Source organism: Telmatherina bonti, assembly GCF_933228915.1.
Source record: "Telmatherina bonti genome assembly, chromosome: 10".
NCBI classification, from domain to species: Eukaryota; Metazoa; Chordata; class Actinopteri; order Atheriniformes; family Telmatherinidae; genus Telmatherina; species Telmatherina bonti.
Window position 1 is genome coordinate 20164261 of NC_136628.1, and position 27516 is coordinate 20191776.

Consider the following 27516-nt stretch of genomic DNA (forward strand, 5'->3'; position numbering starts at 1 on the left):
ATAGAGACTAAAGAAAACAGGCAGCGTATAACATGATTCATGGTGTCAATACTTGGCAGTATTACGTAATGGAAGAATGGAAGGCAGGTTGTTGATCACGAGATAACTACTCAAGGGAATGAGGATAAATCTGACTCCTCAGCAGTTTTCTGTATTAATTACACAGCACATTGCTCAGCAGACAAAGAAGGGGGTCCTTGACTTTGTCATAATCTTTGTGGATATCAAAGGAATCTCTGTATAACAGTCTAGGTCTCAACCAAGTTTACCCTAAAATACAAAACAGTGTTAAGATGTGTTATCAGTCGGCCTGCCTTACTTTTGATGTCATTTACATTCAAAGAGACTCAAATCTCTTCATGTTTTTTCAGTTTTTATTTACACAATATAACTGGGTGTCAGGGACAAACCCCCCAGCAGCAGCTTCTTTAACAGTTTCTAACTGGACATGTTGTACTGGACTATACAGCAGCAGGTTCATGAATCTGAGACGACACTAAGCTGAAAGCCTCGGCTTGTTATTGCCCCACTGGGACTCATCACCACGCAGCCCCTATAGTTTACCCTTACTGTGACATCAGTTGTTTTCTAGTTGATGGAGAGGATGCAGAGATCAGCCTGGAGACTGTGATGTTGTGCTGTGGTGATGTTCGTATGTGTTCATCTATCTGTAAGCAAGGGCATGGCAGGATGAACTTACGGAGGTTACATATTAGTAGTTCTTTGAAGGTTACTGCAGGATTCGAATGAGGGGTAAAGCAGACTTTTGTTAGGTATGTTGATGGTCCCTTTTAGTAATTTTTGAACTAGGTCATGGAAGCAAACGTTGCATGTTTCCCCATTTTAAACTATACATTCTTTCTGCTGTAGATCCAAGATTAGACGTCTTGATTTGCCTCCTCCAAGGTCATGCATGATGATAATAGCAGGCAAAAGACTTGAAAGTCAGTGTGAAGGCTAACTTAGGCTAGTGTTTCAAGCAAACAATACTTATCCAGTGAAATCACTCGAGATGATGTAATAAGGTTGAACTTGTTCTAGCTTATGTCAAGCTTTTGAAATGAACACATATAGCTGAAATAAGTCAATCAAATCACACAAAAAAAACAAATAGTTTTATGTATGCTTAGTCTTCAATTTTCATGAATATTTCAATATGTAAAATTAGACCCTCAGCACACAATTTATTATTCCTGAATGCTTGCATCTATTTTATTACATCAAGACTTTTTGTGATAATCAAAGCTGTTGTATTTTACTAGATTTCTAGAATTTATCCTGCAGTGACCGTTTGGTAGCCATTGCCTCTGACAACAAAGGCAGTGAGTTTGGGTGGTAAGTGCTTGTGCTTTCAGTTGTGACTCATCTCAATCTACATTACCTAGAAACTGCCAGCAAACAGCACCTGGATAGGTTGGATAAATTTATGTTTAGCAAGCCTATTGGAGGCTGATGATACCCCAAACCAGCATCTTGGCCTTAACTTTAAAGTGATATATTCTTACGTCACATGTGTGCCGTCACTCTGTGTCACAGGGTTACTGTGTTAGGCATTACCATGCATGTCTGCTCATGTCTGCGATGGATGCTGAATCTAAATCCACTTTTATTCTTAGATGTTTTTTTTATCTAAATGTTTTTATTTTGCTTGCTGTCAGTAAATTGTTAGACATGATAAAATAAGAGCTGCTAGAGTCACATGAGCTTGCATCACCATCAGCTGAGGTTTTTTGCTTGTTTGATTTTTGTAGATTAACATGTGAAGTAATCACTTTGCCATGTCAATACTTCTCACTCACGTCTGTCTTTCATCGTCATGTTTTTTCTTTCATTTTTAGTCTCCTACAGTATCTTATAGGTCATTTTACAGTGTTCCATAAAATTGGAAATTATTGAATGCAAATGTGCTGAAGCATCTCTTAAAATGCTGAATCATGCAGTTGCCCATAGGGGTCTCAGGATGATGTGATGTTGTGTGTTGTATTAACAGCCTTATGTATACTGTTAGGTCCCCCTCTTCCCATTTCCACTATCTGGTGACATTCAAAAGACTCAAACATAAGCATGTACAATGTACATAATCACATACACACACTTTATTAATGTAATTAAGGAGCTGTAATGGATTATCTCTGTTCAGACCTTGTATATACCAAATGACATTAGTGCCATTTGCTTTGAAGTTAAACCAAATTACGAAGTTTTCTTCACTTAAACCACCCAGTACATCTGTGTGTGCATTTGTGTCTGCTTCCATGTGTTCACACTTGTGTATGAGTAGGGGTCAGTGGGAGTGGTGGGTATGCAAGAGAGTGACCGCCAGCAGTCTATATATAGCACTTCGCTCCTCCCTTCAGCTCTCTCTCAGAGCAGTGTTGAAATTCCAACCCAACTCTTCTGGTCAGACCTCTACAAGGAGCCGACTTTACTTAACTGCCACTGACAACTTCAGGACAACCATATAACCACTTTTCAAAGAAGCATTTCATTTCAGTTCTTCTTTCCAATAGGCTTCAAGGATTCCAAAGTCACAGGAGCTATTGTGCAGAGAAGGTGTTGCAGGTTGGAGGCAGAGTAGAAAGTTAAGTTGAAACTGACAGCTGCCATGTAGGCTCATCTCATATAGCTGCCAGGCATGGGACCCTCAACTGCATCTGTTCAAGTTACTGGAAATATTCTCAATCCCCGTCAGTAAAAACCACAGAATAAGTTGGCGCTTGCCATCTCTTCTGTTGTTTTCAAAGGATTTCTCACGCCATATCTACTTCTGTGGCTGCAGCACTGAGCTTGTAAGCATCAAGTTGCTTCACGTGGGGAGTTTTAGCCCGGCCATGGCTCGTCCAGTCTGGACATGACACATCTTCCTCTTTCATTTGAGCTGACTGTGGAATACAGCCATAATGCTGCTGTCATGAAAACGTCCTTGTATTGCCTCAGGCTCGGATTTATCTTTTTACCTCTCTGCCATTTTCTGAAAGATGGAACTTCACACTTCTAGCTTTGGTTAAACCTGCCAAGTGCTAAAGCCACTGGTATGATGGAGCAGTTGCCTGATAAAGACAAAAGGCATCTGCGCCTATGATGTCTTTCAAGGATTTATTTTTATAAAGCAATGGAAGGTGCTTTTGATACCCTGTAAGGTCCCATTCCTCCTCCATCTGAGTTTTATTTCCAATTTTATATTCTGCACTTGTTTTGGTTTTTTTTTTTTTTTTGTTTGTTTGTTTGTTTATTTTATTTAACGGTCTGCAACATGGAAATGCCAACTAAATGGAGCAGGGCTAGTGTCATCAGCTTCATCAAGGGCCTTGGTAAGCATACAGGCTGCCTGCATTCATATGCACGTGCTTGTTTGGAGTGTATGGTCGGGTTTCAGCCAAATAGATTGCTGTGTATGAGGCCAGGAGGTCTGTCCTATCCTGGGATTAATGCTTACTTCTGTACAGAGGTCAGGTCACATGGTCATGAGAAGGTTAGTTAGGCCTGATGTTATTACTGTGTGAGTGTAGGGGTGTGTTTGATATTTCTTTTGTTTTTGTAGTAGTCATTAAACTGCTGGACTGACAATTTATTTTCAGCAACAACAGCTTGCTGCTCAACATGTGCACGGTTCCTGGAAATGTGGAGGCATGTCAATATTCTTAAAGATAAATGGCAGGAAATGTCATGTCCTTGTTTGTATTTTATTATCTTGCTGTGTCTTCCTCTTCATGTATTTCTCAGCAAATTTTATAAAGAGACAACAAAGCAGCAAGCAGATCAAAACATCTTATTTTTCCTAGGAGATAATTGCGATGCAGTGTGAAGACATAAACTTCCCTGCATGGTTGTGTTTGTATTGTATTATGTTCCTCATAAAAGTTAAACATAATTAGGTCACTACTGGGCAAGTTTAAAATGATGGAAATAATAAAATGGTTGGACAAATTGTGTTGTTTGAAGTGGATCTTTGTATAACAAAACAGGAAGGATCAGTAATCACTATAATTATTCATCTAAAGACAGATTTTATATTAAACTTGTTACAATCTGACTTGTTTGTTGCATAATGAATGTTCTTAATCTCCATTGTGAATCAGCATAAATAAATCCACTTTTTGGTTCCAAATTAATCAAAATGTTCACAATGACATTCTAAAAATCCTCTAGTGATGGTAACATTCATGGTAACGTTGATTATATAACTGGCTATATATTTGCACTTTTTAAGGGGTTTCTGTTTTCCTAAAGTACATAAAACCTACAGCTGATAGATTATACTTTTTATACACATCCCCCAAACTTCCAAAACTGTGAAGACTGTTGTTCCTTAAACTTTAAATATTAAATATGGTCCAAATTGAACTAATAAGATGATCAAATTTCATCTGCTTTAATTCTCCTTAGCCTCCCCAGCGGGACTGAAGCAATCCTCTCCGCCAGCCAGTGGAACATTGGGAGAGAGGAAAGGGCCTGTCGTCATGGCGCCCGTTAACGTTGACCCTGAGAGCAAACCTGGGGAGTTTGTCCTCAAAAGCTTGTTTGCAAACTTCACATTGTTATCTGAACGCAAGATTCGCATCATCATGGCTGAGCCACTGGTGAGTGAGCCTTGAATTTTTCATCTCGCTTTGTCTCTGTCTTTTTCTCTTATCCCATTTCTATCAGGTTACGGAATCAATAAGTGTACATGTTGTATAATTAATTGGCATATGTTAAACAAAGGAAGTGATTGTTCAAAGTTCAGTTCTCGGCATCTTTTATGATATACAATATATTTGAAGTTATTAGGAGCAAATTTTTAGTGTGTATGTAGGAGCGTGTCCCACAATGGACGAAACAAAAGTCACCAACTAGATTACATGTTTAATAATATACTTCAGTTCTACCTGACTTTTTTTTTTTTTTTTTTTTTTTTTTTTTTTTGTTTTGTTTTTAAATCAATCTTAGCATATTAGTTTGTATCCACTTTTTAAAATCGCAATTACACAAAATTTGACTGAAAAAGAATGAATCATGTCAATAACCTGGATGCATAAATCTATTTTTTTATTCTTTAAAATGACCTGCTGTGTCTGATTTAACTCTTTTTGATATCTAAATCATTTTAGGACTAAACACATGATTTATGGTACCTAGACAATTAAGGCAGAACTGATTGTTGTGTTTTTAGACATATTTTCACCGTATTGAAAGTGTAACTGTAAAAGCATTATTATTATTTTATTTATTTATTTATTTATTTATTTAACAAACCAGACAATGCAGTGTTGTTTCCCTCACAGAAGTAATAAATATAACTTTTAGCTTAATGGCTTTGTTGTAAAATGTCAATCTGCGCCTTTTGACATCAACATCTGCTATTTTCTTGCAGGAGAAGCCACTTAACAAGTCTCTGCAGAGAGGAGAAGACCCACAGTTTGACCAGGTGTGTGTGTGTGTGTCTGTGCTTTACATTGACACATCCCTCCATTTTAAATCGGTTACCCCTGACCCAGGCTTTAAAATGTATTTATTTTTTTAAATAAACTAACATCTCTCTCTTTCTCTCTTCAGTTAATTAGCACTATGAGCTCTCTAGCAGAGTACTGTCTCCCGTCCATCCTGAAGACTTTGTTTGACTGGTACAAAAGGCAGAATGGTTTAGAAGATGAGTCCCATGAATACCGACCCAGAGCCAACACCAAGTCAAAAAAGTTAGTCAATACATTTAGCGCGCACACACACACACACAGTTCGGAGCCATTGTTTGCACCTGACCATGGCAAAGAAAGGAAAAGTGTTGATGACACATTTCTTTATACACAACAGGAAACAAACCATGGCACATCAACAGGATGTGACTCACCTATAGCATAATTCACTTAGATGTCCCTGCTTCACATCATTTTGTCTTCATTTGCACATAATGTACATCATTATGTAAGTGTCACACGTATGAGATAGAGCTAAAGCCTAAAGAACAGACAGATATGAAATTGAGATGGAAATGCGTTCACAGTGGTTAAGCAAGTCATTTGAACTAGAAAACAAAACAAAATTACAGCGACTTATCTTAAATTAGCAGCAGCATCCCAATGCTGGCTCACAAAGAGCTGGGAATCTAAGAATCAGCAAGAACACAGAGTAGACCTTATTACATTGTGAATCAGGTAGCTATTCCGTTTAGTGATATAAGAGCTTGCATGCTCAGCATCGTTACCGAGGACAGGAACAAGACTTAGACAAAGAACAGAAGCTAACAGGGGCCCCCTCAAACAGGATAAGCAATGTTAAGAATGAATTTGACATGTAATGTCTGTCTGTGTTTGTCTGCATTTCTCCATCTCAGTGACGAACAACAGAAGGACTACTTGTTGGAGCGGAGGGATCTGGCAATAGACTTCATCTTTTCTCTAGTGCTCATAGAAGTTTTGAAACAGGTGAGGCTAAATTTGCAGCAAGCTTCTGAAACTCTACTGTATTACTCATAAAACTCAAAAGTATACATACAATGTTTTGATTAGTATGTACTGTAACTTCCTGCTTATCAATCATACGTACCCTTACAGTATTTATTACTCCACTAACTAAATTACACCCAACTCTAAAGCATAATGTACTCCATATCCCACTGTGAGCTGAATAGCAATGAATAACTCTTTTTAAATGAATGTCATGAAGTGGCAGGATAAATTGGGATTTATTTTCCTTTACTGACCTTTCCCCCCCCCCTTTTTTTCTTTTTGTCCATTCAGATCCCTCTCCATCCTCTTTTGGATGGACTCATTCAAGAAGTTGTAAATCTAACCTTCAAACACTTCAAATACAAAGAAGGGTAAGACAGCTCCAGTAACCTCCAGAACCAACAAATTATTTAAAATTAAAACTGAAATATAGTTGAAATTTTATAGCCTTTACTTTACAAGTACTGTTTTCACAGGTGTTCAGAACTTTTCTATACAACTGTTTGTGATATTGATGATTGTGACTACTTTTTAGGTATCTGGGGCCCAACAGTGCAAACATGCACATTGTGGCTGATCTCTATGCTGAAGTTGTGGGAGTTGTTGCTCAGTCCAGGTACTAGAAAGGCTTTTTACAATAATATTTTTTGGCATAACATTTGTTTTATGTCTAATTATAACCTAGGTCATGTTAAGAGCCGTAGGCTTTTTTTCTGCCTCTTATCCCCAGTCACAGTACTCACCTGTCCTCCTACCGACCCCGTTTTCAGTAGTCAGCAGACGCTGTCCATTAAACTTTAGTTTAAGCAAAAATAGAAATATAGTAATGAACAATCCTCTGTTCCGTTCATTTGTGTGGGTTTATAGGCTTGAAAATATGTGTGTGTTAGTGTGAATGGGGATAATGAACTCTAGATAATGGTCCTTCAAATGTGTAATGTTGCATGTGATGAGAAATGAACACTGTTCCCATTTTGCAGTAGGTTATTACTATGAGGTGGGGGTTTACAAGGCAGCTGCATAAATACATCACACATAACACTATCATAACTCACATGATGGACTAAAGTCAATACTTTGAGATTAATTTTAAGAAAATCATGCTCCTCTTTTTTTTCTTTTATTTGTTTGAATCCCGATTAGCTTGCAGCACCTAGCTGCAGCTGTTTTGCCTGAGCTCCTTTTGTGAAAAACAATCAAAATTTACATTAACAAAAGCCAATGAACTCGTCATTAATAAATATATATATATATATATATATATATATATATATATATATATATATATATATATATATATATATATATGTGTATGTATATATATATATATATATATATATATATATATATATATATATATATATATATATGTGTGTGTATATATATATATATATATATATATATATATATATATATATATGTATATATATATGTGTATATATATATATATATATGTACATATATATATATAGATAGATAGATAGATAGATAGATAGATACTTCATCCCGAGGGGAAATTCCAGTTATGCAATTTCATACATACACACATATACTCATATTTATATTTACTTTATTTATTTATACACACATATACATACATAAATACACTTCTGTTTGGATGAAGAGCTGTCCAGTTATTTAACCTTTCATTCTGACGTCTAACACCCATTTTAATGGGTGCATTATTTACACAAGTTGGGAAAAAGCTGAATACACAAACCTACAGTGTTTCTGTTTGTCTTATTTTACATTCTGTATTTATGAGGTTGATAACTCTTCCTCTTTCTTCACTGTTATGGGTGATGACCTCTGGAAAACATGCAAGAGTATGTGCAAAAAGCACATGCTCTCTTCCCTCCACATCACCCCTCCAGATGCCATTCTAAATTTAGGCCTGCAGAACAGTGCAGTTAAAATGTATCTGGATAGTGTGTGTCCATACAAACACACTTTAATGCACTTACCCACTGCACAAGGAAAAAAAACAAACAGAGGAATAAGAGCACATAATGTTAGCAAATTAACACTTTATTTTCTATTGTTCACTTAATCTCGTGTCTTTCAGCCAAAATTTGGGATCATCAGCACTGACTGAAACTGTACAGAAGGAAACATCTGCTCACATTTGGTTGCCATTTTCCTCCATAGGTTCCCAGCAGTGAGGAAGAAGTTCTTCTCTGAGCTCAAGGAGCTGAGACAGAAGGAGCAGAGCCCGTACGTCATCCAGTCCACCATCAACCTCATCATGGGACTCAAGTTTTTCCGCATCAAAATGTATCCGGTGGAAGACTTTGAGGCCTCTTTCCAGTTCATGCAGGTAAACTGGGCTGAAATCACATGCTGCCTGGCCTGTTATTTACTTGACATGAAAACAGAAAGTTTCTGTGGCTAAGGAATCTCTGGTTTCAGGCAGATGTGCTTTTTTCTGTGCATCCACTGGCATCTGGAAGCTGTTTCATGCTGTCACAGAGCCATTTACTTAACTTACTTTGGAGTAATTAGTGCTAAAAAGCCATGATTATTTCCCCTTTGATGGTAATTGTGGAGAATGTTTTCAATGTCCTTACCCCACGGTGGTTTTAATGGTGGCCTTGCTTGTACAGAATTATCACATGCTCTCTCAGTCACTGCCCCTAAATCCCTGTCTCTTTCTGTCTGCAGGAGTGTGCACAGTGCTTCTTGGAAGTGAAGGATAAAGACATTAAGCACTCATTAGCTGGACTCTTTGTGGAAATACTTGTACCTGTAGCTGCTGTAAGTGTATTTAATCTCATCTCTTAGAGCAGTGCAGTTGGACATAAAGCCGAAGTTTGATTGTTTCTTAGCCTTTAAAATGATAAGTCTCTGCCTCACTGCTGCACAAAACGTCTCAACTGCTTGTTACATTTAAAAAAAAACCCCACTTTTGTTAATTCATATATAGTGATTTGGAAGTGTGCTTCAAGTAAAAGATGCATTCTGCATTGTGGTAAGAACATTGTTCTAATGAGATTTTCTGTATTATCCGTCCTCCCCCAGACTGTGAAGAATGAAGTGAACGTACCATGTCTACGAAACTTCGTCGAAAGTTTGTACGATACCACTCTGGACCTGTCCTCTAGGAAGAAGCACTCTCTGGTAAATTTCACACCATTTTCAGTTTTACTACTGCTCATATCTGATTATTTCCTCTCCATTACCAACAACTGATGGAAGCACTTACTGTGCCTCTCCAACATGTGGGCTTTTATCTTTATATGGGTGGTGTAAAACAAGTGCAGTATGAGGCACAGGCTAGTTTTTAAGGCGATGCCAGATGACAGAAGCGTGGAGGTGGTCAGAAGATTTAGTACATCTCCTTTATTAAAACGGTGGTCTCATGAGAACAGGCTTACAGTAAATGTACTCTGTTTATTTGGAAGATGTGAATTTTTAATCACAAGGGTTGGAACATGATTACCGAAATGCAAAACTAATCTTTCACATAAAATGATTTTTGTTTCTAATCAGGTGCTAGTTTTTCTGCTTTATTCTACAAACGATACACTGTCGAATGCACTTTTCCACTGTAAGTTGCCCCAGTATCCTCAAAGCAGGTACATGTGTCCTGAAATCTTTTAAAAATAGTTCATTTATACTAAAATAACCAATGAAAAAATGAATAAATGATAGAAATTTGGCAGTTTGAAAAGACAGAAATGTTTAGGAATGTTTGAACAGTGACCTTTCTGTGTGGAGTCTCCATGTTTTCCCCATGTATGCATAGATTCTCTCCAGGTTTCCTCCCAATGTTCAGAGACATGCATGTTAGGTTACTTTAAATGAAGCCTTTAGTGGTGAACGTGGGCACCCTGAGTAGAACTCTGCAGTATAGAAAATGTATGTTTTTTATTTCAGATATTTTTTTCTTTCATGGTTTTTGCCACATTACTACTAGCATGATGCAAAACATTGCCAGGTGGTGAGTGAGGACTTAATCCTTTAGGCACCAGAGTTTTAAAAAGAAAATGTTGTGTAATGTTCAAATAAACCAGGGTTTATGATGGGAGCAAAATTACTCTAATTTCACATTGAGGCATCCCAGTCTGGCAACCATATTAGATTCCAAATGAATCCTGCTTCTCCGACCTGTTAGGTAAAGCCTTAGAGTTATCATCTCCCACATGTGCTGCTTCAGGTCCATAATTATCATGGAAGGACGTGCCGTGAATTCCAACAGAAGCATAACTTTCGCTTCGCTACATGATCCTTAGGAAGCAAATATCCCCCTCCACTATCAGAAATGGCTAAAATCTGTGAAAGTGCTTCATCAACAGTGAAAATTGTGTCAATTTCTTGCTGATTTTTATTGCAATCTACTCTGCATCACCAACCATGAGCACTTCCCCGTTGGCTCCATATGCAGTCGCTCAAATGCAATTCCTCATAAACTTTTAATAGATGTTTAATATCTGTGAGTGGCAAACATATGTGGACTGGTTTATGATGTGAACAGCAGACCAATTTCTTCTTACACTGTTATCCCCATCTCTACTGTCCAAGATTCTCCTTAATGGATTATTTTCTTCTCATAAAATAATCCATTAGCCAATGTTTAAGAGCTTTTTTTCAGCTGTTGAGAAATGAGCATCAGCTACTTTGTGACTTAACAGGGTGTTACACCTTCCTCTTGGTGCTCTTCATATTAGGAGAGAAATACAACCTTCCTGGATCAGTGGAGTCCAAACTCTTTACAGGATAGTGCTCACATAAACATGCTGACCATGCTTTCTTACTTTTTTTCTTTAAAATATTCAGACTTTAGGCCTCATTTATCAAAATGCTTTAAATGTGAAGGTTTTGTCCACTAATTTTAAGGGAAGGAAGATGGTTCAGAGGCTACATTTTCAGTTCTTATTCCAAATTATTTTTATCTATGAAAAAGGAAAGTGTTTTATTTATTCTGCATCCATATGACAGGCATATTAGCTGGCTAACAGTGTCATCAGGCTGATGTACCACATTATTCTTGGTTTATGCTGATATGTTATTTGTGATATGTTGACTGGTTCTTGCTTGGACACACAGTTTAGTCCCACAGGGCGTCAGACCTGCCACTTTGGCAGTGTGCACACTTCCTTCAACGGATTCTCCAAGCGCTTCAAAAAAGAAAAAAAAATGACAAAGAAAAAAAGAAAACATTCAGCCAAGCCCTAACACACCTCTCTTCACATAGAAGCCTTTCTTTTCCAGTTTTTTCCAAATGAACAACACACAGGCATGCACACTAACTGACAATTACATGCCATGTCAGGCACCACACAATGGCCTGACACGATAGGAATGACTATAATGCCATGCATTTCCTTAATTGTTATGCTGATACATGCCTGAGTGAGAGGAGGTACTGGAGTAGAGTAAAAATAACAAATAAACCCAGTGATAAGGAGTGACAGGTATATCATGCACTCCTCAAACCTTGCACTGAAATACAATCATGATAAGGGGAGTGCTCAACACACTCTAACTGTGAGAAAAGCTCTCTTGTTACAGTATGATATGTATGCAGGCTTGCATTTAAGGACGATCTGGCTGTTCAGTTTACAGTTTCTTTCATACTCTTGGTGCTTTAATGGATCCATGTAAAATAAGATGCAAAGAAGCCTAAAGATTAGATTTGTCATTTATATGAGCTTATTTTTATTTTAGTAACGATTGAATGTCTTTGCAACATGGTTATTGTGGAAAACTGATGGGGAAGAAGAGAGATTTATCCCCTTACACTGTCTCCTATCTGATGTCTCTGTCCAGGCTCTCTACCCTCTGGTGACATGTCTGCTGTGTGTCAGTCAGAAGCAGTTCTTTCTCAACCGTTGGCACATTTTCCTCAACAACTGCCTGTCAAACCTCAAGGTCAGCTTCCTGGTTTATGCCATGTACATGGAAAACTACTGGACGGATTCTTTTTTTTTTCTGATAATGGGTCTTGGTTTAACTTAGATTCAATTAAATTTTGGGAGTAATCCAGATCACCATCTGGATGCAGGAGTTTTTTTTTTTTAAGGATTCTTTATCATTGCATGATATTTTCAGTATATATGCATAGACCTCCACGATAAATGGTCTGGCTGATTTACCGAAACATATATGAGAAGTTCCCGACAGGTTTTACAAAATATCAAAATTAGATCTAGTTTCCAGGAAAATTCTAGATATTACAATTCAGAATGGAAAAAATGATACTGGATCTATAAAATTGTAATCACTGTTACAAAATAAATGAAGCTGTAAACATGCTACAAGACACTGTGGATTCATTATCATTGTGTCTAGGAATCTAATAGTGTAAACATATAGACTGAATGGAAGACATAACATAGGACTGAAATCACAATATGGGTGGAAATGAGCTGTTTTACAGACCTCTGCGCTCTCCGAGTGCTTTTCTAGTTTGTTTTGCGATCAGTCTAAGGTTGGCTCACTAAACTATGGAGACTGTATAAATTTCTGTCAGTGACAGTACATGCACGCAACACTGAACCTTACACAACGTAATACCTTGTCATCTGAAAAAATAAAAGCCTTGAGTATGTATTGCCTTAAGGTAAACAGGTTAAGAACTAAGTGATTCATGAGGAATCATAAAGATTTCTGTACAAGTTCATGACCATACAGTAAATCATGGAAACCAGTAGTTTATCAGTCATTCCGAGAATTTTTACTTAACTATAACTTCTGTAGAGATGCTGCTGCATTTCTCACACACATGGTCTTTGACAAAAAACTGGTAACTGGTTCATAAGATAGAGGGTTGTGAAATCATCCACATTGTGACAGACATTGCTAATTAGTATACATGTTTGTGAATGCAGAATAAAGACCCCAAGATGGCACGTGTGGCTCTAGAATCTCTCTACCGCCTGCTTTGGGTCTACATGATCCGAATAAAGTGTGAGAGCAACACTGGAACACAGAGGTAACAGCCATGGGCACTGGCACTCCTCCTCAGCAAAACCTGACTTGAATTTCCAGCTCAGACGTTTTACTCCTCTGTCACCATGAAAATTTATGATTTATTTTAAGTTGATTTGTAAATGATTTATATTTACTGGAAAGTAAAATATGTTTTTTTATTTTTTTGCTATCTATTTCTCCTGCCCTTAGTCGTCTGACATCCATCACCTCCACTCTGTTCCCCAAAGGGAGTCGTAGCGTTGTGCCCAGAGACATGCCTCTAAACATTTTTGTCAAAATCATCCAGTTCATTGCTCAGGTACATAAGATACCAATGTTTGGATATTTTTTGCTTCTAATCTTTTTATTATTATTATTATTAACAGTGTTGACAGCAACAAGTGGTGTGTGATTTACTTAGTGTCACGAAGTGATATTGGAAACAACGGCGTTTATTCCACTTTTAACTGACTCAAATTCAGAAACTGCTGTTATGCTAAGCTGTAATAAAGTATATCATTATCAAGAGTTCAGATCATGAGATATTTTAAATGTCATCATCGTCCAATATCAAAATGAATAAAGTTTCATTCAGTGTTGGCACCTGTAAGGCTTTGTAATTACTGTAGTCATTCAGCAGCTGCATAGAAAGCCTGTGTGTGTTTATGTATCTGATGTGTTAAAGACAGGAAACCGAGTTACCAGTGTAATAATTTAGAAGCCATAACAGCAGGTCCACCGTCTGCCTCACTCTGTGTTCCCTTTGTAATCCTTTTACACCAGTATATTTTCCTCCTCCTTCAGGAAAGACTCGATTTTGCCATGAAGGAAATCATATTTGACCTGTTAACTGTTGGGAAGCCCACCAAAGCCTTCAGTCTAAATCCAGAGGTAAAAATCAAAGAAAGAAAAAGCAAACAGTTGCCATCATTAATCACTTGAAATGTTTATTATTTTTTATTAATGGTGTTTATTTGGATTCTGCCAAAGAACTGTACATTATTTATGTAATAAATAATATACTGTATTGCCCGACCAGGATGGTTGTTCACCTTGTTTGGCTCCAAAGATTAGATGCAAATATCAATTTGGAAAAATGCAAAAAAGAAATCACTACTGAAAAAAAACCCATTATTGGTTAATCTTTCTTGCAGCGTATGAACATCGGTCTGCGTGCGTTCCTGGTGATCGCAGATGCTCTGCAACAGAAGGATGGCGAGCCTCCTATGCCCAACACATTAGCTACTCTACCCTCTGGAAACTCTCTGAAGAAGAAGAAAACGTATCTCAGCAAGACGCTCACTGAAGAAGAAGCCAAATTAATAGGTCTGTATCTGTCTGCAGGCGATTAAATTGCAGTCCTTTGAATGTTGTCACCAACAGTGTGTATTATCTGTATCTGTTCTCCCCAGGCATGTCCCTGTACTACTCCCAGGTTCGTAAGGCTCTGGATAATATCCTCAGACATTTGGACAAGGAAGTTGGCCGTTGCATGATGCTCACCAGTGCCCAGATGCTCAACAAAGAACCAGAGGACATGATCACGTGCGTAACTCCAGAGTAAAGTGCAGAAACTCAGTCAGAGAACTGTTGATGTTACCAAACATACCTGATGATCCTCTTCTTCTTCTTTGTTTCTCTTCATCTTTTCAGCGGTGAGAGGAAGCCTAAAATTGACCTGTTCAGGACATGCGTGGCTTCTATTCCCCGTATCCTTCCTGATAGCATGTCCAAACCAGAGCTTATTGACCTGCTCTCACGGTGAGTTTTACATCAATCTTATTAAATTTGAAATCAGATGAAGTATCAGGATATTTCACTTTCTATAGTTCTTATTTTGATCTTCATCTAAAATCTAATTTGGGATGTTCATATCTGTTCCACAGACTAACGGTGCACATGGACGATGAGCTTCGTCTTATATCTCAGAACTCTCTGCAGAGCCTGTTGCTTGATTTCTCAGACTGGAGGGAAGACGTTCTATTCGGTTACACACATTTCCTTTTACGTGAGGTATGATGCTGGAAAGTACTTGCAACCACAGTCTTGCTTTAATCAAGGTCATGATAAATGCATGTATCATTGTATTTTGAAATACAAAACCAACACAAATTACTTATTCATTTATTCATTCATTAATTTATTCATTTGCTACAGTGCTTGGTCCAATTAAGGATCACAGGGAAGCTGGAGCCAATCCCAGCAATCATTAGGCCAGAGGCAGGGTACACCCTGGACAGGTTTACAGTCCATCGCAGGGCACACCAATCATTTAGAGCTCTATGAAGTTTGCTAGTTTGAACTATTAATTGCTTTAAACCAGAATTAATAAAACCCAACCTTGAATGCATTGGTCTGCAGGATTTCCAATCAACTGGAGGGATTCAAATAAGAGTTTTCTTTCCTGATTTTCATTTAATGCTGACTCTTATTATGTCCACTGTCAAACTCCTCCAGGTTCAAGATACCCATCAGGGTCTACAGGATGCATCTGTGAAGCTTCTACTGCAGCTGCTTACACAGTGGAGGTTAGCTCTGCAGCTTCAGGGGAAGATGCGAGGTGGAGTTGAGGTTAGTACAATTACAGCCAGCTGTTTTCTTCTCTTAAACCAACAGGAGCTTCTGGTTTCGCTTTATTCAGATTTTTACAGATGTGTCTGAAAATTTGTTCCGACATACGTTCATAATCGCAGAGAAAATTTACTCGTGAAATCAATTGGAGCTATTTCGCTAAAGGGATGGATTGCTTTTCATGTGCCAATTGTTCTGTCACAGCTACAGGTTTACAAGTCAAACAGTTTGATTTGTTTACTAAGCCTCCCTCTTTGTCTTCCTTGTTTCCAGGCCAGCCCCAGAATGCCAGAGCGAAGCCCTCATTGCTCAGTGCTCCACGCCGTGGAAGGCCTGGCTCTGCTGCTGCTCTGTTCCTGTCAGATCAGCACTAGGAAGCTGGCAGTCGGTGTGTTAAGAGAAATTCGCTGCCTGTTCACAGCCCTAGGACATGCTGAGGTAGCGAAAACTCACATTTCCATGCACAAATATTTAGAGAAAGGCTTTTGTAATCTGCATATTTTATTAACAGTTAGTGCATAGAGAAGGATTAAGTCCATTGACGATTATTGTTGGAAAGCTGATGGCAAGTTGTGATTAAAGAGTGAAAATAGATGTGCAACTGGCTGAATAGAAGGAGAACCACCTGTCTGTAGATGTGATTAGAGATGCAGCATTTGCAACCTGTGAATTCTTTTGTATTGTGTCATGCTGTTGTAAAGATAGCTGATTCTATAAATGTCACACCCTACAGGATGATGACAAACCTATGATAGAGGTCATGGACCAGCTGAGCCCGGCTGTGATGGACAGCTTTGTTCATGTGGCTGTTTCTGACACAGTGAGTGCAGGAATAATAAACCGGATGCACTGAAACACATTCTAACAGAAAACTAAACTTACTTTAGGGTGCCTCTGTCTTAACCCCCACTTCTTTCCTTTGCCAGTCAACATTGCCACTCAGCCACCATGTTGACCTCCAGTGGCTTGTGGAGTGGACTGCTCGTCTGGTGAGCAGTTCCTACGACGTGAAGAGCCCCAGCCACGTCTGGATCTTTGCCCAGTGTTTGAAGGATCCTTGGGTGCTCTGTCTGCACATTTTCCTGCGTCAGGAACACCTCCCCAAACACTGTTCCATCGCCCTGGGATATGCTTGGCCCTATGTTTTCACACGGCTACAGCTGCTGCTTCCCCTGGTTGACCCCAAGTACGAGAGCACCCAATAACTATAAATCATAAATAACACCCAACACCAAAGTTATTATATAAAAAGCATTCCTTTTGTGACCAAAAGTATCTTCTTCTTCTCCTTCACTTGTTGTTGTGCAGCAGTCCAGTTAATGCAAAGAAAACCAGCACAGCAGGCTCCAGCGACAACTACATCTCTCTTTGGCGGAATTACCTGATCCTGTGTCTAGGTGTGGCCAAGCCCAGCATCATGTCGCCTGGCCACCTCAGGGCTTCTACATCAGAGATCACTGCAACCACACCCGACGGTAGCGTCACCTATGATAACAAGGTGTGTGCTTAAACTAAGACAGACGTCAAGGTTCTTAATTAACCTGGAGCTTACTTATTGAGTTCCAGATAAGAAGTTATTTTGATTATAAAATGAGATTAAACATAAGCTGTAGACTAATATATATTCTTATTACTTTATGAGGTGATAGTATGAACTCGTAATATTGGATTCATGATAATGTGAAAGTAGAGTATTGCTTTTTCATCAGTTTTAGGTTGTTAAACATTGTGTGATCATGTGTGTATTTTCTGAAAGGTGATAGGAACTCCTTCTGTGGCCTGGCTATTAAAACAGCTCGTCCCACTGATGAGAGCTGAAAGTCTGGAGATCACGGAGTCTCTGGTGCTGGGGTTTGGTTGCACAAATGCTCTGGTTTTCAGGTACAAAAACATCCACTAATACACACCTACAAATATACACACAAATCCCATCTTAAGTGGCAAGCTCCAGTCTGGAGCTAAATGCTGAAGATGCCTTTCTAAATGCATTCGCTGGACTGATTATGATCATAGCAAGAAATGGTTGATGTACAAGATGTGACCTTACTTCTTACATAAGACAGACATTCTCCTTTTGTGGATTTTATGCTCCCAGCATCTTTTACTCCCGTCTGTCTGTACATTCTTATCATAACTCGGATGAGTTGCATACCTCTGTGACATTCAGAGAAGAAGAAGAAAAAGATGTCACTTACGCAGATGAGGAATTCTTACAGGGAAAGAGATGTATCAAATTTTTCCACAGACAAGAGGTTCCATTGTGAGCGGAAGGTATTTCATTTCAAAGGAGATCATCTATTTTTGACCTAGAATGTTTTCAGAAAATGGGCTCATTGTTATTAAAGAGATTAACGTCTGCCTGGATAAACTGTCTGTCATGACTTTGTTTGAGGATTATTGGTTTGAGGGCATGTGATATTTGGTTTCCACAAAATGATTATCTGTTACAAATCACATAAATGAGACCATTCACATTCCCTAAACACAAGATTTAGCACAAGATTTACTGTCTTTTAGCAGCTTGCCAGTGGGGTAACCCGTTGCTTTTTGTTGTCTGCTTTACAGGGAGCTGGTTGAAGAACTTCATCCGTTGATGAAGGAAGCGCTGGAACGTAGACCTGAGGTAACATACACGCATACTCAGGATGAGATCAGCGCATTGATTTTTTATCAAAATTTTGAGCATGTGTGCTTTATTAAGCATAGTGTTGACATAAAGTAAAGGTTTGTCATGTTATTTAGTCAAAGTACGGTTTCCTGTCAGTCACTTCTTTATTATTTTATCCAAATGTTTTTTAACCTGCAGATTTGTCAGTTTTTCAACATTTGAATATGAAATAGTCTATTGATCATCCTCCATAGTGAGTAAACTGGTATCCTGTGTGTGCCTTTAGAACAAGAAGCGCAGAGAGAGGAGGGATCTTCTCCGGCTGCAGCTGCTGAGGATATTTGAGCTCCTGGCAAATGCAGGAGTTATCAGTGACAGGTAGCGCACACATCTTCTACTGACAGATCATCACCGTTGTTTACTGTTGTTGAGCATAAAACACAAAAAGAAAATGGATAAGTGGATAAGTAGACATTGTGACCACATTAGCTAATAAAATGTCACATTATTGAAAGTATAATGGAGTTTTTTCTTGCTCCTATTATGAGAGCTATTTAATTGAACAGAACAAGAAGCTAAAAAATTACCAACAATATAAATCTTAGTCAGCATATTTACTAATGATGCTGCGGTATTATTACTATTTTGAATACTTTGGGACTAGCTAACTGTGGATTTACAGTTGTTTGCTTTGCCAGGCTTACTGTCATGTGGCTGCTCTCAACGTAATGTTGTCCATGTCTATTTCCCACCGTAACCCCTGAGCTCCCTTATCTTTATCTCTGCAGCACCAATGGGGCCCTGGAGCGGGATTCCCTGGCACTGGGTGCTTTGTTCCTGGAGTACGTTGATCTGACTCGAATGCTTCTGGAGGCTGAGAACGAGAAGGAGCTTGACATCCTTAAAGACATCAGAGCCCATTTCAGTGGGATGGTAGCGAATCTCATCCAGTGTGTCCCCGGTAAATACCTGTGTTGCTTGTTAATGATACAACGTCACATTACACATCAGCTTTTCAGTAATGGCTGTTTTTGGTGTGTCAGATTATCATCCCAGTCAGTAAAATTACTCATGGATGCATCTCTCACATGTGCACAGTCCACCACAGGCGCTTCCTCTTCCCTCAGCAGTCTCTGAGGCACCATCTCTTCATTCTGTTCAGCCAGTGGGCCGGACCCTTCAGTGTTATGTTCACTCCTCTTGATCGTTACAGCGACCGCAACCACCAGATCACTCGATATCAGTATTGTGCACTCAAAGTAAGCAATGCCTGTTTTTAAACCCTACTGCACGCCAGTAGTTGTTTTTTTCTTTCCATTTTATATTCAGACACTTTAGCATGAGCTGACTTTGTCTTCCAGGCCATGTCGGCAGTTTTATGTTGCGGTCCAGTTTTTGACAATGTTGGTCTTTCCACTGATGGCTACCTCTACAAATGGCTTGACAACATTCTTGTCTGTCATGATCTGCGGGTATGCAAATTCTGGGATTTACATTTTCCTGAAATATACTGAAATCTTTAATCAGTTTAAAATACTTCAATATTCTTCAGTTTCAGCTGTTTAGTTTCTTCCACAAACATAAATCCCAAATCACGCTTTTTCTAATGTTTCCTTACTGGTTCATTAGCGCCTAAACATAATACCACGTTTGCCATCAGGTGCACCGTCTTGGCTGCGAAGTGGTCATCCTGCTTTTAGAACTGAACCCAGATCAGATCAATCTGTTCAACTGGGCTGTGGACCGCTGCTTCACTGGCTCTTACCAGCTGGCTTCTGGCTGCTTTAAGGCCATCGCCACAGTCTGTGGCAACAGGTTGGTGGTCATTTATGTCTTTAAACCTGCCTGATTGATATTTTTTCTGTCAGCACCCCATAGATAAGCCATTTGTCTTGGCAATTGACAATTAAATATGTAATTTTATAGGCATGTTATCAGTATCAGTGTGAGAGGCTGGTTATTTTATACCGTTCTGTTCTTATTGTTTTGTTTTTTTTATTTAATTCAGATAATCAGTGTATTTTAGATTTTTCTGTATTATTATTATTTTATGTGGTTATGTGTGTGTGTGCAGTACTTTGGCCAATCTGCATTGTTTTAAAGTGATCTATAAATAAAGACAAGTTTAGTTGACTATATACAATACTGCATTTTTACCAATATGTCCATTTTTAGAAATAATTTTGATTGATTGCTGATTAAAGATACAGCAAAACAAGCAACTAAAATAGGTTTCTCCTTATTTTCACCAGGAATTACCCATGTGACCTGGTGACGTTGCTCAATCTGGTGCTTTTTAAGGCCTCAGACACCAGCAGGGAAATTTATGAAATTTCCATGCAGCTAATGCAGGTAGGACAAGATTCCTCTGTTAACTATTCATTATAAAGAGGTGGAAAAAAGGCTATTAAAACCAAAAGTTGCCTGCTAAGGGTAAATGATATATGTGCAGGTGCTGGAGTCTAAGCTGTGTGCATACTCTAAGCGCATGGTGGAGCAGAAGCCTGGCAATATTTTGTATGGAACACACGGCCCCCTGCCTCCTTTATACAGCGTCAACCTCTCTCAGCTCTCCATCCAGCTCGCCAGCATGTACCCAGAGCTCACACTGCCTCTTTTCTCAGGTATATCTTCCATTTTACACATGGATAAAGGATTATATGAAGTATATTATTCTGTGATGCAGTTCTGTGTTTTTTTATCACAAATTGTGATGAATGGAAAAGTAAATGAATAAAAAAATGTGGAGAACTTCTGTCTTTTCACCTCTTAAACGGAAGACGATTCTTTCTCCCTGAGGCAGTTTTTAAGTTTCGCTGTGCATCTCTTAAAACTAAAGATATTAAAATAAAGCTCAGCTTCCTCAGTGGAACAACTGTACTTTATTATCTATGCTGACATGTTTTTGGTCATTCAGAGGTGAGCCAGCGTTTCCCAACAACTCATCCCAACGGAAGGCAGATCATGCTGTCCTACCTGCTACCCTGGCTTAGCAACATCGAGCTTCTTGACAACGGGCTCATGCCCCCTGCTTCAAGCCCCTGCACACCTGAAGAAGAAGCTCGCGGTCAGGCACAGGGAATGTCCCCCAGCCTGAGAGGTAATGGCTGGGGCTCCTTACAGGCAACTTCCCTGGTGCTCAACAATCTCATGTTTATGACCGCTAAGGTAGGAAAACATTTTTGTTTGTATTTATAAAGTAAATCCGTCTTCTCCAAAGGCTTTGCTTCCCCTTATAAGTGGATTTTCTTTTTAACATGATCAGTATGGAGACGAGGTTCCTGGACCGGAGATTGAGAATGCCTGGAATGCTCTGGTGTCCAATGAGAGGTGGAGCAACAACTTGAGGATCACCCTGCAGTTCCTCATCAGCCTGTGTGGAGTCAGTAGTGATACCACGCTGTTGCCTTTTGTAAGTAAACATAAATCTCAACAATTGTTCAAACAAATTGATACATCAAGTCAATGGTGGGATTGTGCGCACAGAAAAAGTCTTGTTTCACTTAAACAATTATATTAATTACTAATATGTTGCAGATCAAGAAGGTGGTGATCTACTTGTGTCGCAACAATACCATCCAGACTATGGAGGAGCTGATATTTGAGCTACAACAGACCGACCCAGTCAACCCTGTGGTTTTGCACTGTGACAACCCTCCCTTCTATCGCTTTGCTGCCAGCAACAAAGCTTCCACTTCCCAGACGGGTGAGCGTGTAGCATAAGATGTGATCTCACAGTGCTTTACATGACAGATGTTTAACTGAAAATGTTGAACACTTTCTGCACAGGCACCACATCCAGCAGTAACACCGTGGTTGCGGGTCAAGAGAACCTAGCAGACACAGATGAGAAGAAGTTAGTCAGAGACAACGATGAGCGGTAAGTCTCAATATAGTTCTGTACACCTGCTGAAAACAAAATATGGCTGCATAGGTTATCACAGTGAGAATATTTCTATTTATGAATCTTAAGAAGCTGGTGCTGTGCTATGTTAGACTTGATGTCATATTTACAGAAGACTGAGCACTTCCAGAAAAATCTTGAAATCAAATTTCGCTATTAATTTTATGCATCTACCTCAGGAGGGCCAGGGCTCACAACCGACTGGAGTCTCGGTACAGCAACAGCTCTGGAGGCTCATATGAGGATGAAAAAAGTAAGTTCTTCTTGATTCCAGTCAGAATGAATGGACAAACTGGAGAAACTTCTGCGAGAAGAGTTTTTCCTGTTTATCTAAAACATTCACAAAATCAGCCCAATGATTTTGATGTTGACTTTTACTAATCTCCTTCGTATGGTAAATTGTCACTGACAGGCTTGTGCCTGTCACCTTCTTTAACCAGTTTGTGTTGGGAGGCTTCCATGCAAAACTATAACCAAGCAGCTATTTCATACAGCTCATTTAGTAAAGCCTTTATTTCTGATGATGTCACTTTTTCTTCAGTGATGTTCAGCGCTTTAAACGGGTAGTTTGATATGTTAAAATTAAAACTGAGCTTTTAGGTTGCTCAGGACTGTAAACAGCTAAAAACAACTATGTTTGATTGGTTCAAACATGTTTATATTTATTTAGAACTAATATTACCAGGCAACTCATTTAGATTAGTCATGAGTGAAAACAAGTAAGTATATAACCTGGTGAGTGCAGGAAGCTTAATTTTCCAGAATCTCTCAAACTCATTCTCAGTTGTTTGTTTAATCCCTGGATGTGTATTGTTATAACATGCAGTTAATGCAATGCAATGCAGTTTTATTTATAAAGCATGTAAAACCAACAAAGTTGACTAAACTGCCACATTGTGCAGAATTAAAACTCACAAAAATAAATAACATATAAAAGGACATTAAATTTGAAATACAGGTAAATAAAGTAAAATAATTAAAATAAACTAAAATCAGTCGAATTAAAATCAGATCAGATGTCAAGCAGTTATCGTGTACAAAACGCCAAAGTGACCAGCTGGGTTTTATGCAGAGATTTGTTAGTTAAACTAACAAAAACAGTAAATGGTGTATAATTCAGTAATGTAAACACGAGAAGCTGAATTGCAGCTGAATCCCAGTTTACAACTTCTGACCTGTTTCATCACTACTCTAAGTTTGGAAAGAGAACCTCTAAAGTATTTTGGTAATATTTGTCAAATATACTTTATTCTCTCAGCCATGTCTTTAATTAGTTTTTTTTTCTGTCTTGTTTTAGGTGACCCACTGCCACCGTATGCTGGATGGCTACTTAGTGTCCTAGAGACGAATCGTCCTCAGCCGTTACCGATGCCTGTTAACGGTGGCTGCTGGGCACCTCTGGTTGACTACCTTCCCGAGACCATCACCCCTAGAGGGCCTCTGCACAGGTATACACACATAAACACACACTGTCTATGCTGAATGACTTTAGAAATCACACACAGTTAACAGACTTAGCTGGAGCTATGAGCGGAGTCAGCCAAGAAAGTCACAAATCTGTTGTAAGTCATCACAGAATATCTGATAAACTCAGAGGGAAACCTTCCACGTTGATGTTTTTTTGCTATGTAAAGAATAAATGTTGGAAAAGATTTACCTTTTTATATTATCTTCCCATGACACCTTAAATATCCTGAGTGGAAATGAAATGAAAGACTGCAGGTATTGCTAATGAGGTTACAGTTCAAACTAGCCACATTACAGATATGGAGAATGTTGAATGTAGGCAGCAGCTAAGCTATGACAGTATAATGTAAAAAAAAAAACCACTCATTTGCCCTAAATTTTTCCTGTCTTTTGGGGTTATTTTTTATTTTTTGTTGGTCTTGTCACAGCTTTCTGATAAAAATCAGATGTTGATTCAGGACAACGTATATGGGCTCAGTGATGCCTCACAGGCTGCTTGTATTGTTCAGTGCAACACTTATGGAAAGTGCAAATGTTTCTTATGTTCTTTCATGGGTTTTGTGTGTGATCCTCAGGTGTAACATTGCTGTCATCTTTATGACTGAAATGGTGGTGGACCACAGTGTGAGAGAAGACTGGGCTTTGCACCTGCCTCTGCTATTACATGCACTTTTCTTAGGTAAGTGTACATAACACATACACAGCTTTGATTACCAACTCATTGACCATCCATATAACCTCCATTATCTTGCTTTTATCTCAGTCATATAACATTTATTGCTTACAAAGTAAATTGAATTAAAAGATTTGGTCAGAAATGAATCATTTAAATCTTACAAACACCAGCACACACACACAAGAGTGAGGTCACAGAGATGCTGAACGTCTGAGCCCGAGGTGTGTTGGTGCATTTTATTCTCAACAAACATGCACTCAAGGACAGACTGTTCTTAAGTGCCACCTCAAACACTTTCCCACACCACTAGATGCAAAATTACCCAGTCAGCTGTGTAGACATGTTATTACATATTCTGCATATTCAGCATGCTAACCCTCCAGATCAAGCCGCATATTTTCATGCAATCTTTGTTCCTGTCCACATGTAGTTGCCTAAGAATCCATGTGGTATTGTTTTGTGGATTTTTTACTGACAGTGTAGTGGAAAGAATAAATCTTGAATTCCCAGTTATATATAAACATAAAGTGGGAGATACTGTTTTCATTGTTAGGACTCCTAGCAAAGACAAGATAGAACATATCAGATGTACAAATGGCATTTTTTTTAAAAAACTTCATACCAAATGTGGTGAGAAAGAGAAAGATGTTAGAATTTAAATAGCTGTCCTTTTAGTTTAGTTTAGTCTAGTACTTACATTTGTAAACATTTGCAAGTCAATAAACAGACACTTATATAGATAAGTCAACAGAAAAAAATTTAAACACTTAGGATGCTTTTCATGAAGTGTGGATCTGTATTTCTTTTCCTAGGTCTGGACCACTACAGGCCAGAGGTCTATGAACACAGCAAGCGTCTTCTGCTCCACCTGCTCATCGCTCTCTCCTGCAACAACAACTTCCAGGTCAGAGGAAGTCTGATTATGGCATTTGACAGACTATCGGGAAGCTTAAACTTTGATCTTCATCCAGATGAAACCTGTTCTTGATTTGTTAACAAGTAAAGTGACTTGTGAAAAAGTGTGTTATTGTGGAGGAAATGGTAGAAAATAGAAACAAAATTTACTAACATTAGCCCCTGACCTATTGTGCTCTAATACATGTTGCTTTTCCAGACTCAAACTGTGTATTCATAGACAGCTTCTTCTTTTACATTTTCACAAAATATTTCACATTCAGGGAGATTGTATGTGCTTCTAAAGAACAATTTATTTCCTGTTTGCAGGTAATAGCTTCAGTTCTGATGCTGACAAGGGAGTTCAGTGATAATAAGACCCTTACCATTAAGTCCAACTACCACACTGAATACCAGCAGTCTCGTAAGTCAAAAATACTCAGCATGAATGCTAATATTTATATACACTAATGCAACATTTACCATCTTGTTAAAACCGCGGATGACTGTTGAAATGATAAACTGATATATAAAACAATATGACATTAAAAGTGCTCTCTTGTGCCCGCAGATGTACCAGACTTTCTGCGGGAGTGGCAGGCATCTCCTGTAGCGGACTCAGGACTCAGCTCCACTTCCAACTCCTCTTCTGCCAGTCTGGGCGGTGGCAGCACAGCAGGCAGTGTTGGAAATTTGCCCATTGTAACACCAGATGACCTGGAAGATCTGGAAGACACGCCCAATGAGACCGATGAGAAGACAAATAAACTCATTGAGTTCCTATCCACCAGGTATGCACAACACCACAGATCATTTGTGCAGTTTTAACATGTGCAACTAATGCTTTTTGGACATACAACTTTTAAAGTGTGTTTGTGTGAAGTCTTCATTGTTATGCATTATTTTGCTCCTATGATAAGGAGTTGGATGTGTGCACACATTAGTGCTTGTGTAACTTGTATGTGGTGCTACTGGTGGTGGGTATACAGTGCCTGGAGTACTGTGTTGTTGTTGCTCAGAGCATTCGGGCCATTGTGGGCGCATGAGGATATCACCCCAAAGAATCCCAACTCCAAGAGCACAGAGCAGCTCTCCAACTTCCTACGGCATGTCATATCTGTCTTCAAGGAATCCAAGTCTGGTGAGAAACCACTCAGAAACAGAAAAGTCTAAGATTTCTTACTGCTTTGTGGGTGTAGGTTTGTTATCATCTTATCTCTAAATAGAGCCATAATTGCTTTAAAATCCATCTTCATCTGTGTTTGTTTTTCCTTTTTCTGTCTATTACAGACTTCCACTTGGAGCAACAGCTGAGCGATGTGGCCTTGCAGACAGCTCTGTGCAGCTCCTCACGCCACTATGCTGGACGCTCTTTCCAGATTTTCAGAGCCCTCAAACAGCCAATTAACAACCATGCAGTCTCTGACCTGGTCTCACGCCTGGTTGAGGTGGTAGGAGAACACGGAGATGAAGTGCAGGTGAGAGACAGAGTAAAAGATTTATAGGCTAAAGACAAAGAGCATGTTTGAGGGATGTCTCAGTCAGTGACCACATCGGGGTTTCAGGGCTACGTGATGGAGGTGTTGCTGACGCTGGAGTCAGTGGTTGTAAATCTAGCTGAGTGTCTGAAGAACAGCGACCTTATGGCAGCTCTTACCAGGTAGGTTTCCCTTCTAAAGTTGACTTTTTTTTCTTTTTTTTTTTAAATATAATCATTATATCTGTGGATTTAATTTGATCTCAGATTCTGTTTAGACACAAGGTCTCCTGACCTCTTTTTATACTGTTTACAGGACGTCCTCTCCAGACTTTGTGACAAGTGACAAATTGATGAACAGAAAGAGCACAGGTCAGCTGAACTTTCCTGGCCCTGGATTTGCTGGTCTGTCATCGCAACGCCACCAGCGCTCCTACTCTGTCCCCAAGAAATTTGGCGAATGTGGCAACCTGTCCAGTGATCCTCCTCGTAGTGCGACTCTGGATCGCATACAGGCACGAAATGAGCAGTCTTAATAAGTTGGACACTTTAATATGCACAGGATAATACATCTCTTTAACG

At 39.0% G+C, this 27516-nt stretch overlaps 1 protein-coding gene across 1 annotated transcript in view; it reads left to right on the forward strand.

Moving 5' to 3' along the window:
• The first annotated feature begins 2537 nt into the window (after positions 1-2537).
• fryb (furry homolog b) overlaps positions 2538-27516 on the forward strand; it is a 36417-nt gene continuing 11438 nt past the window's right edge. The window contains exons 1-46 of the mRNA XM_079247701.1: positions 2538-3311; positions 4387-4580; positions 5354-5407; positions 5536-5675; positions 6311-6401; positions 6717-6796; positions 6961-7041; positions 8574-8742; positions 9087-9179; positions 9444-9542; positions 12195-12296; positions 13256-13359; positions 13548-13656; positions 14142-14228; positions 14492-14663; positions 14750-14882; positions 14991-15098; positions 15224-15350; positions 15795-15908; positions 16182-16346; positions 16642-16728; positions 16835-17094; positions 17217-17406; positions 17665-17789; positions 18474-18531; positions 18803-18894; positions 19305-19477; positions 19615-19775; positions 19878-19988; positions 20177-20331; positions 20769-20868; positions 20969-21140; positions 21434-21684; positions 21782-21928; positions 22054-22222; positions 22306-22396; positions 22600-22673; positions 23718-23868; positions 24463-24566; positions 25376-25467; positions 25788-25881; positions 26029-26248; positions 26477-26598; positions 26748-26935; positions 27023-27117; positions 27251-27449. Of these exons, the coding sequence (XP_079103827.1) occupies positions 3254-3311; positions 4387-4580; positions 5354-5407; positions 5536-5675; positions 6311-6401; positions 6717-6796; positions 6961-7041; positions 8574-8742; positions 9087-9179; positions 9444-9542; positions 12195-12296; positions 13256-13359; positions 13548-13656; positions 14142-14228; positions 14492-14663; positions 14750-14882; positions 14991-15098; positions 15224-15350; positions 15795-15908; positions 16182-16346; positions 16642-16728; positions 16835-17094; positions 17217-17406; positions 17665-17789; positions 18474-18531; positions 18803-18894; positions 19305-19477; positions 19615-19775; positions 19878-19988; positions 20177-20331; positions 20769-20868; positions 20969-21140; positions 21434-21684; positions 21782-21928; positions 22054-22222; positions 22306-22396; positions 22600-22673; positions 23718-23868; positions 24463-24566; positions 25376-25467; positions 25788-25881; positions 26029-26248; positions 26477-26598; positions 26748-26935; positions 27023-27117; positions 27251-27449 (5961 nt within the window). The 5' untranslated portion in view covers positions 2538-3253. The remainder of the gene's footprint in view (positions 3312-4386; positions 4581-5353; positions 5408-5535; positions 5676-6310; positions 6402-6716; positions 6797-6960; positions 7042-8573; positions 8743-9086; positions 9180-9443; positions 9543-12194; positions 12297-13255; positions 13360-13547; positions 13657-14141; positions 14229-14491; positions 14664-14749; positions 14883-14990; positions 15099-15223; positions 15351-15794; positions 15909-16181; positions 16347-16641; positions 16729-16834; positions 17095-17216; positions 17407-17664; positions 17790-18473; positions 18532-18802; positions 18895-19304; positions 19478-19614; positions 19776-19877; positions 19989-20176; positions 20332-20768; positions 20869-20968; positions 21141-21433; positions 21685-21781; positions 21929-22053; positions 22223-22305; positions 22397-22599; positions 22674-23717; positions 23869-24462; positions 24567-25375; positions 25468-25787; positions 25882-26028; positions 26249-26476; positions 26599-26747; positions 26936-27022; positions 27118-27250; positions 27450-27516) is intronic.